Source organism: Rattus norvegicus, chromosome 3 (assembly GCF_036323735.1).
Source record: "Rattus norvegicus strain BN/NHsdMcwi chromosome 3, GRCr8, whole genome shotgun sequence".
Lineage (NCBI taxonomy): Eukaryota > Metazoa > Chordata > Mammalia > Rodentia > Muridae > Rattus > Rattus norvegicus.
Genome location: NC_086021.1, coordinates 137,823,316 through 137,833,658, shown reverse-complemented (window position 1 = coordinate 137,833,658; position 10,343 = coordinate 137,823,316). Strand labels below are relative to the sequence as shown.

Here is a 10,343-nt window from a genome sequence, read left to right as displayed (position 1 = left end):
TGTGTGTTGATCTGGTGTTGGGAGTGAGAGTGGAAATACACCAGGGTAGGTGGGGGTGGGGGTGTCTGGGGTTTTCTCTGGTGGCTAGTTGGAGGCCTGGGGCAGGGGGAGGATAACAGAGATTCCTACCAGAGGGGGATATAGAGACTGTAGTAGGCACCTCCTGTAACTAGGCAGGACTCCAGGGGCAGGAAGGGGACATCAATCCACCCACAAAAACTTCGACCCAAAATTTGTCTTGCCTAAATCCCGGTTTTTAAAAATAGTCCTAGAGTACTTAATTAGTGATGTTGGCAGTTCAAGGGTATCAAATAACACTTGCTTTAAGTGAAAAGAATGTGCATATCATAAGTACTCACATGTAGAAAAAATAGCATATATAGGATTTGATACTGTGCTTGGGGAATTGCCCAGAGTCTTGGAAGGTATGCCCCTTCAATAATGAGAGACTATGGTTTAGCATGTCAGATAGTAATCAATATTAAAGAGAAAAAACCCAAAAAGTAAGCATGAGGAGCCTGAGAAAGTTGCAATTTTTTTTCTAGAAAGGGTGGTTAGGGAAGTCCTCACCAGGACTGTTATTTTTGTGTAGATCCTGGAGTTAAAGGCGTGAGGATTTGCATATACCTGAGAGTCTAGTATTTCTAATGAGACAAAACCAAATACAAAGAGGAAATAGTCCAAGCTGCAAGAGAAAAGTTAGAGCAGTGGCTGCCTAGAGTGAGTTCACAAGAGTGCTGGCTGGGTGAGAACTGGGGTGGGAGCGGGGTTCCGGGACACCGGCGTGTAAAACAAGCTACTGGAGCAGACTTAAGCTGGGAAGGTGTTTGTCCTATTGAGGATCCAAGGCTTTCAGTTAGATGTTTGCCACCAAGCTTAAAGGTGTACGCCAGCATCCGGTACTAAGGACGCTGTGGGTAGGAGGATCCGAAGCTCAAAACACAGTGAGACCCTGTCTAAAGCAAAACAAAACGAGGAGGGAAAGCCCAATAAAATAAAAACAAGGGGGGGACTCCACAAAACAACAACAACAACAACAAAAAACAAAACAAAAACAAAACACTAAACGATCAGCTGATACTAATGCCCCGCCCCTTAATTGGCTTCCAGAGACCGGAACTCCAGGGCTGAGGCCGGACCGGAAGTAGCTTCACAAGCGGCGGCATTTTGCAGGCTGCATTTCCGTTAGCGGCGGCGGGAATCTAGGTGCTGGCTGCCGACTAGGCCTCTGTGGAAGCGAATCCGGCGGGAATCTGAGCCATCCGAGCCGCCACCATGGTGAGAAGTCGCGGGCTGGCCGCAGGGCGCTCGGGGGTGCAGAGTGGGGCGGTAGCGGACCGCGTCCGTGTGTTGGAGCCGAGCCGCCTGTGGCGGAGAAGGTCGGGGTGGAAGCCGCTTGATCCCAGCGCCAAAGGCCTGGACTTAACGTGAGGCTGCGCCTGGGTAGAGGGGAAGGCCAGCCGGGAGACAGGCCGATGTGCGACCGTCAGACGTCGTCTCCCGGAGCCACAGTGGTTTCGGTTCCGCAGCCTCGGTAGCCTTAAACTGCGTCAATGTGTGCCCGGGTTTTTGGAACAGGCGCGAGCCTCGGGCCGACCCGGGAGCGCCGGGCGAGACGGAGGAGTTGTGGAGGTCAAGGCCGGAAACCTGAGTCTAGCAGCGGAGGGAGTGGGAGGGTAGGGGAGAGTGTTTGCACGCAGAGCGCGACCTTGCTACTCGTGTTCTCTTGTTGGGGTATGTCAGGCGCTTGGACTGCACCCTGAAATAAGTTCTCTGGCTTCTCTTGGGCCAAGTTTCTGACCCAGGCAGTCCTAATATAACTCACTATGGTAGCTCAGCATAGGCAAAAGTAACGGCAGGAGGAGGAGGGGCGAGAACGCTTTCTCCAGTAGGTGGGCCGGGGTCCAGAGCTGACTCCCAAGTGATTGTTTAGGGGCGCCCTGGCTCCCCCTAGGAGGGAGGGTTAGCAATCTCGAGAACTGCGAGAGCAAAGCTGTAGACGGCAAGAAGTTTCCAGGAGTCTGGTTGTTGGAGGCCCAACCCTGCTTTATCCCCGATAGTAAAATACCGCTTCAAGATTTTTCACAGGTTTAATGAACTTAAATTAGGTTTAGAAAGGTCAGCCATGGGGCTGGGGATTTAGCTCAGTGGTAGAGCACTTACCTAGGAAGCGCAAGGCCCTGGGTTCGGTCCCCAGCTCCGAAAAAAAAAGAACCCCCCCCCCCAAAAAAAAAAGAAAGGTCAGCCAGGGAAAGTGGCCGGTGCTTAAAATCTCTGTTATTTGTGATTTCTGTACTTGGAAGGCAGAGGATCCTGATTTTGAGATCAGCTTTGACTACAGAGCAAATGTAATAAATACCTTAGTATCTCTAAAACATTACTCTAGTCGTGTAGCTGAAGAAACCCGCGGTGGTGAAACACGATATTGCTTTTTGTTTTTTGGAGACTTGACTGAGGCAAGCCCTTGCTTAATCGTCAGCCCGGGTAGCCAATTTTACCAGTAAAAATGAATGACATTGGGTCCAGTTTTGAGGATCAAATGAAATGCACAATCCCTTTCAAGGGCTTGGATATACAGGGAGTATCCAATGAAGTATTAGCTGTTACTAGGCAGATGGACCGATGTATGCTGATCTCTGTGAACAGGTGATTAAGCAGAAAACACATAATCTGGGTCTTAAGTTTAGGACAGGGTAGTACTCACAGGGGTGAACAGCAATTGTAGTTCCTGAGGTACTTGGGTAGTTCCGGGTAACATAATACCAGTTAGACTGGAGGGAAGCTGTTATGTTTCTAAGAGAGACAGGTACCTCCGTTGACCTTGGGATGTGTATAGGCTCCCCATTTTTTCAAAGCTACATTGGAAGCCAGGATAGAAACTGTTGTTGCCTTAAATTAAAAATTAAGGTTAACAAGTTATATATCAGAGCATTAAGTATCCAAACTAACACTAGCCTAGAAAAGTTACCCTTACTACACAAAGCCCTGGAGGCACGCTAACCAATTCTGGATTTGAGGACTCCATTCTCGATTCAGAGCTGATTCACTTTCTGGTAATAAGCTTTTGCTTAAGTGGACTTAAGGTGCCAGTCATAAAGTCTAGTTCTTAGTTGTTTTGATGGATTTAGACGTTCTTAGAGCTGAGTCTGCACAGTGGCGGATGGATTTGATTAGTCTGTGGACACTTTACAATCTCCTGAGACAGACACAATATAGGCAAAGTCACTGTAGTCTGAGGAAGATCACCTTTTCAAGGGAAGGGAGAATAGCAGGTCTGAATAGCTAGGCTGAAGCTGGATGATAGGAAGACTGGAAGACAGCTGAAAAAAGTTGAGAAATTAGTCTGTGGTAGACGACTTGGGGGAGGGCTAGAAGTGTGTGAGTGCAGAAGAGCTGGGCCTCACTGATGCCTGCTCCTTTCAGACGGTGGGCAAGAGCAGCAAGATGCTGCAGCACATCGACTACAGGATGAGGTGCATCCTGCAAGATGGCCGGATCTTCATCGGGACCTTCAAAGCTTTTGACAAGCATATGAACTTGATCCTCTGTGACTGTGATGAGTTCAGGAAGATCAAGTAAGGAGAGGGCTGTTGGGCGGGAGAAGGGATTGAGGAGGAAAGGGATGGGATGGGTGGCCCAGGTTTGGGATGGTGACACAGCTAGTGCTCTTACGTGCTTACCTGCTTTTGATGAGTAACTTAAATGGGACCGTTGGCTGCTAAGACATCTTCCTTAGTCCAGCAAACCTTGCTCTCTGAGTCTTGCAAAGAGGACGTTGGTGAGGAGGGCTGCTAGGCTTTTAGTTACTCTGATTTTGCATGCCCCTGGGTACTGGGGTAAAGGGCTCTCATGTTCTCCCCACAGGTGTGAGGGGGGAGAGCTTGATTTTCTGGCCTCATTACCTATTTGTAAAGCTGTAGCCTAAAGGGCTCTCCTAATGCAGCCTGGTCTGAAACTGCTTTAAGAAGCCTCTGACCCTCTTCAGGGTAAGTGCTCTGCTCCCCTTGTGGGTTTGGGGCCAGTCATTTTTGTTGGCATTTTCTAAAAAATTGGAGATATTTTCTGGTTTGCTGCAATTCTGTAAGTTACTAGCTACTTCAGGCCTGTTAAACCACGTGGTCTATCTCAAGTCCTGTTTTACATATTCAGGATGTCTTGAGCTCAGCAAGGTGGTGAGCCTTGTCCTATATCACGCTTGTCCTCTGCAGCATTCATATTATGTACTGACTGAATTCCCTTAAATTCTTTGTGAGATTGTTTTCTTTTGTGGCCCAAGATCAAGTATAAATAAAAGTGCAGATGCCTGAGTGCCTGGGAGGTGTTAGAGTGGGGCCAGCAGATCAGTGTGGAACTTCCATTTAAAAACGAAACTGACTTTCTGATTTAAAAAAATTGAAAAAAGTTTTTAAAATAAGGCTAATGAGGAAAAAACCTTAACTACCTACCTATTTTTTTCCATTATGAAAAGCCAGTATAGGCTTATTTAACAAGTCAGTATGAGCTAAAAAGGAAATAAAATCAAGTTTTTTTTTTTTTTTAAATCCAGATATTTTGTCTTTATGGCTTCCTGCTCCCATCTTGTAGTTTTCCTAGTTCACACTCATCGTCGCATTTATCATCTGGTGGTTGGCTGGGTGGGCTTTGGTGTGAGGTCATCCTTGTCAACATCTGTATGTAGAATCTCTTCCCTTCCTCTCTTCCTTCTGTTTCTCACATAAGGTGAAGGCTGGAATTGTACACTGTGTGGGTGTAGAGCGGGTGGCATTCACTTTTGATAAAGAATTGATTTGCCTGTGAACTCTTAAGCTGAAGGGAGGGAACAAGTTAATAGGACAATTGGGAGAGAATTTGCCATTGGCCGTGGAAGCCTCTTTGCCAGGGCTTTCTTGCTTGCTTGTCCTGTTTCCTGGCCTCTGGTCTTCTTGGCTTGGTAGAGAACAGGCAGCTCTCTCCATATGAGATTCCTGAGCCTGGGATGCTATCCTGAGGACCTGTTTTAGAAGGTTTATAACCATTTGTTGGGTTATGTGATGCACAGCCAAGCTTGGTGTTTCCTAGACAGGTAAACCTAAATGTTCCCTACCTTCTAATACTTGCCTTATTTTTCCTTCTAAAAAATTCAATTTTAGGCCAAAGAACTCCAAACAAGCAGAAAGAGAAGAGAAGCGAGTCCTTGGTCTGGTGTTGCTTCGAGGAGAGAACCTGGTCTCCATGACAGTAGAAGGACCTCCTCCCAAAGATGTAAGTCCCTCCTGAGTACCTGTCCAAGGGCGGCCCTCATGGGAGCCAGGCTCTGTCAGGTACTCTGGCCATGTACCCCCTTTACGGATAAATGAAATCATAGAACAGTGAGTGGAGAGACAGCTAGATCTCTAATCTAGAGATTTAACCCCCCCACCTCCAGAGGAATCCTAATCAGGGGAGCTGCCTGAAGTCGCATTGTTCACTCCCTAAATATATGTAACAACAGTGAAGGGGGCAGCTGTAGTTACAGTTGCAAAGAAATTAAAATAATTAACAGTCCTGCTGGGTACTGTGGTGCAAGCCTTTAGTCCCTCCCAGCAGAGGCAAGTGGATCTGTGAGTTAGGGCTACACAGTAAGACTGTCTCAAAAACAACAAAAAACAGCTCCAAATAATAGAATTTATGAATGCTTTGCTTTGGTAGTTACAGAATATTAGTATTATTGCCTGTGCATCAGGGATGTCAGTGTTTTATTTAATCATTATAAGGGGATTTTAGTTTGTTTTTTTGAAAATTATCCTCACCTTAGAGATGAAACAAACTGAGTTTACCTCATCTAAGATGTCATAGCTAGTGAATGGTAAACCTGACATTTGATCCTAGGTGTTCTTGGTTCTATAAACACCAACCATGTTTATAAATTGAGCTCTAAAAAGAACCTAGCCAAATTTGTTTTCTCTTTAAGACATTGCCAACCAGGAGAGTATTCTTAGCCTGTATTTAAGCATGTGTGCATCTGTCTTAATTTTTGCTGTGCTTGGGTTGAACCCAGGGCATCCTGTACACTGGGCAAGCACTCTGCCACTGAGTTGTAGCTTCAGCTCCCCTGTGTTTTATTTTTATTCACACACATGGTTTGTGTGTAACATGTGAAAAATTTGTCCTGCGTTTTAACTTTTATAAACATTTTCAGTTACCTTTTTGCTTTAAGTCCTGCTAATGATGTACCGATAGCCTCTCAAGTGAGTTCAGAGTAGTTTACCTCACTCATTTCGTTGTTTTGAACTGTGCATTACAACCTTTCTCATTTGCAAATGTGTATAAGGTTTTATTTGGCCATTGTCACTTTTATATTTGTCTGTGGCCAGGTCAGGTGCTATGTTCACTAATCACTCTGAGTAGTCGTGAGCTTTGACTGACACGGGAATGAATGTGGGTATTGAGTGGCAGGCTTCTCTAGATGTAAGATCTAGTTTTTTTTTAAGGGGTGATAAGTTCTTGGTCTGGTTCTCTTGGCGGAGGAGGAATGGTGTTGGTACATACAGTTGGTGCTATTTAGATGCCTTATAGATCCTAGAGGTTTAGGCAGCGCTATTCCAAAGATGCACTTGGAATTCTTGAAGGCACTGAGCATTAAGCATCCATCTATCTATCTATCTATCTTTCTTTCTTTCTTTCTTTCTTTCTTTCTTTCTTTCTTTCTTTCACTCTCTCTCTCTCTCTTTCTTTCTTTCAGACTGGCATTGCCCGAGTGCCACTTGCTGGAGCTGCTGGGGGGCCAGGCATCGGCAGGGCTGCTGGCAGAGGAATCCCGGCGGGTGTGCCCATGCCCCAGGCTCCTGCAGGGCTTGCTGGACCAGTGCGAGGTGTTGGAGGGCCGTCCCAGCAGGTGAGGAGTTGAAGGAGTTTTCTGGTGGCCAAAAGGATAAGGAAGAATCCATAGCTTGGGGAAGAGTCCAAAGCAGCTCTTGAGAGCCATGACTGTCAGGGGTTAGTGTTTGTGTGAGGCGATGTACAAAAGGTATTCTAGCCAACTGGATTTAGCAGAATGTTCTCCTGACATTTCTCTTTTCAATGTCACCAGTTTTAACTGAAAGTACCAGTGCTTTTCCCATGGTCGATTGGGAATCCTTAATATTAATGTCAGGTCAAGAGGCTAGAAATTGAGCGTCCAGGCTTCCTGATCCATGCATGACTTACGTGGACAGATGAAGGCATGAGCTGTAGCTTTAGGGGACTTGGTGCTCAGTGCAGTTTGGAAGAAGACTAGGAAGATGTACTGAACAGTGCTTTAATTCCTCTTTGTTTTCTTAGGTGATGACCCCACAAGGAAGAGGCACTGTGGCAGCTGCTGCAGCTGCAGCCACAGCCAGTATTGCAGGAGCCCCAACTCAGTACCCACCTGGTCGTGGGGGTCCTCCTCCACCTATGGGCCGAGGGGCACCTCCTCCAGGTGAGTATCTTCAAAGGACACTGTACTCATTAGTCACAAAATGCCTTAGCTGGATTCATGATGAAATAGATCCTTGACTGAAACTGATGATGAGTTTGTGTTATTAAGCAGGATTACTCTGAGATCCAGCCTGGCTGACTGAACTGGAACCTAACTGGACAAGAGCCATTAGGAACTCCACTCTGGCTCAGGGGCCACTTTGCTTGTAGAGGCTGAGAGGATGGACTAGGCCTTCTCGCTCGGTAGACAGCTTTGTATGTTTCCTTCCATCTTTTAGAAAGTCACGTGAGCTTTTCTCCTTCAGGTATGATGGGCCCACCTCCTGGCATGAGGCCTCCCATGGGTCCCCCAATGGGGATCCCTCCTGGCCGAGGAACTCCAATGGGCATGCCCCCTCCTGGGATGCGACCTCCTCCTCCAGGCATGCGAGGTAAGTGCCTAAAACACTGACTGGCTTCTTTTCTTAGAATTTACTAGGGCAGGAACTGGAGGTTTACTTTAGACCACATCCATTGTAGGGCCTCAAATTTAGGGAAATGAGCTCTTGGAGGATAGCTGTGTCCAGAAAGTATCGAGGAGAGGTGAGCATTTAACTGGTTGGCCTTGCCTCCCTAGTGGAGCAGAGGTGTGTTCATTGCCCAACCCAGAACCTCTCTACGTAAGGTGAGAGTAGACTGTCTGATGCCTTTGACTAATTAAGAGTATCTCTTTTGCTGGGCATGCTCACCCATGCTTTTAATTCCAGCACTCTGGGGGCAGATGGATCTCTGATTTTGAGGCCAGCCAGGTCTATGCTGTGAGACTCTTGGACATCTTGACTATCAGTCCTGTGTTCTTTCCATGCAGTCATCATAGTATGTCCTTAGATAAATAATGGTCAAATTTTATGACCATTTTATTTTATGTCTCATATTTTGCATTTGTAGTTTTTCAGACATAGCCTGGTCAACCCCTGGAACGTCTCTCTGTAGCATTGTATGTGTCCCTGTAGTCACTTGATAGCTACCTGCAGAGTTGGAGTTGGGGACTTGAGTTAAAGATCAGGTACTGACTAAACTCCTTTCTCTTGCTTTAGGTCTGCTTTGATCTTCGCACAGCATTATGTCAGTAGCTCCGAAGAGACATGGACCCTATTCCCCAGGGTCAGGTTACCACAGACCTGTTTGTTTGTTATGCTGTTTATGGAGTCTTACTGGAGCGTCTGGTTTCCCTTTCAGGGCTCCCTCCCTGGGAAATGTGCCCTCCGAGGCCCTAGACTCATCTTGGTCCTCCTCAGCTCCTTGCCTGTTTCCCAAAAGGCTGTACATAGTCCTTTTTTTTTTCTGTGGCCCATGAAGCTGGTTTATAATAAACTAAGAGACTGTTATACATATACTTGATACATCCATTTGCCTAGTTAGAAAAGGTTACCTTGGAAATTTTAACCCTACTTTTAGCTATTTCCCACTAATATTTTACTGTTTGGACTAAGAAAATTACAGAAGTGAATCAGAATGACGCTTTTTGTCTATCAAATGTAAAGAACAGTTTGAGGAAATAAATATGCTGTTAAATGTTGCATCCCTTGGATAGGCAGGTCTTTATGAAACAGACACTAAAAGTGGGAATGCTCTTGAGGGGTTGGGGTGGCCACTGTTCAGCTTTGTCTCAGGGCTGCACAGCACATGTGTAACATCTGTAATGGGGTTGCCCTGGTTTCATCTCCCCGGCTTGTTTGGGTGCAGGGATAGTGAGCAACACTGTAGTACTTAGTATGTCAGGACTAGTGGTGAGCCATGGAGGCGTTGGGTCTGGGGTAAAGAGTCATGGCTATCTCAGAGATAGAACATATGATTTCATCCCATTCTTTCATGAGCAAACTGGAAACAGAAGGAAATTCTAAACATACAAGTCCCTCAGCTAGGGCTGGGGGACGTGGCTTATTGATGGAATATTTGCCTAATATTTGCAAAGCTAGATTTGATTCCCAGTGCTGTCAGGGTGAGGGGAGTGGCTGCACAGGCAACAGCATAAAGCTCTTGATTTGGCTGTTCCTTCCACTTGGTGCTGTAAGCTGTGTTCAGGCAGTTGGGAAGAAAATGATAAGATTGTGTCTAGGAAGTTGCAAATCTATAAGGCAGCCAGTGAGTGAATAAAGTTGTAGGGTAGAAATGATAGAGTTCTCTAGAACAGAACTTAATGAATTATAAAAGGGATTTATTGGACTTGCTTGTAGACTGCAGTACAACTGGTCCAACAGTGGCTGTCTACCCATGGAAAGTCCCAAAGCCTGGATGTCTTGGTCTTCAGTAGTACAATCCCAAGGAAATGGTTCTCTTGCCAGCAAGAGCAAGATGGCAAAGAGCAAGTTTCTGTCTTGCATGTGCTTTATATAGGCTGCTAGTAGAAGGCCCAGATTAAAGATGGATCTTCCCACCTCAAAAGATGGGTTAAAAGTGTGTCTTATGGGTTGGGACAGGATATTAAGCTAGTTGTACCACCTAAGTGAATTTGGGCCTCCTAAAAAGTCTAGTGGTATAGTTCAAACATGCTAATTTTGTGTGCTGCAGGGAGCCTTGAATAGCCAAAATCTTCAAAGTAAGACGTTTAAGGTCTAGGTAGCTGCCAAAGCTGTGATAAGAGTACAGTAGGTATGGACTGAGTAGAGATGGGAATTGAAAGAGAAGCCCTTGACTAGGGAGATAAGGTTGATAGGCATTAAAGAAAGCATCTAAATGAAACAATGTTGAGACAGGAATGACAACAGACCTCTACCTCACTCCATTCTTCTCACTCAATCTAGGATAGATAAAAAGATGTACTGATTATAAGAAATAAAAGTCAGGACTGGAGGGATGGCTCAGTGGTTAAGAGCACTCACTGCTCTTCCAGAGGTCCTGAGTTCAATTCCCAGCAACCACATGGTGGCTCACAACCATCTGTAATG

General features: G+C 45.9%; 1 protein-coding gene across 2 annotated transcripts; it reads left to right on the top strand.

Moving 5' to 3' along the window:
• The first annotated feature begins 1,179 nt into the window (after positions 1-1,179).
• Positions 1,180-8,789, top strand: Snrpb (small nuclear ribonucleoprotein polypeptides B and B1). Of its 2 annotated transcripts, NM_134358.1 has the most exons (7): positions 1,180-1,278; positions 3,424-3,575; positions 5,130-5,241; positions 6,701-6,853; positions 7,279-7,417; positions 7,722-7,847; positions 8,493-8,789. In NM_134358.1, the coding sequence occupies exons 1-7, from the start codon at positions 1,276-1,278 to the stop codon at positions 8,501-8,503; spliced, it is 696 nt and encodes a 231-aa protein (NP_599185.1). In that variant the 5' UTR covers positions 1,180-1,275; the 3' UTR covers positions 8,504-8,789. The 2 variants fall into 2 exon arrangements, with proteins under 2 accessions (NP_599185.1, XP_038960126.1); XM_039104198.2 differs by lacking the exons at positions 1,180-1,278; positions 3,424-3,575 and adding an exon at positions 3,875-3,986.
• Positions 8,790-10,343: the final 1,554 nt, after the last annotated feature.

Coding starts and splice junctions, on each gene's coding strand:
- Snrpb (NM_134358.1), top strand. Junction 5,242..6,700: donor AAGGACCTCCTCCCAAAGAT/GTAAGTCCCTCC, acceptor TCTTTCTTTCAG/ACTGGCATTGCCCGAGTGCC. Junction 7,418..7,721: donor CCGAGGGGCACCTCCTCCAG/GTGAGTATCTTC, acceptor TTTCTCCTTCAG/GTATGATGGGCCCACCTCCT.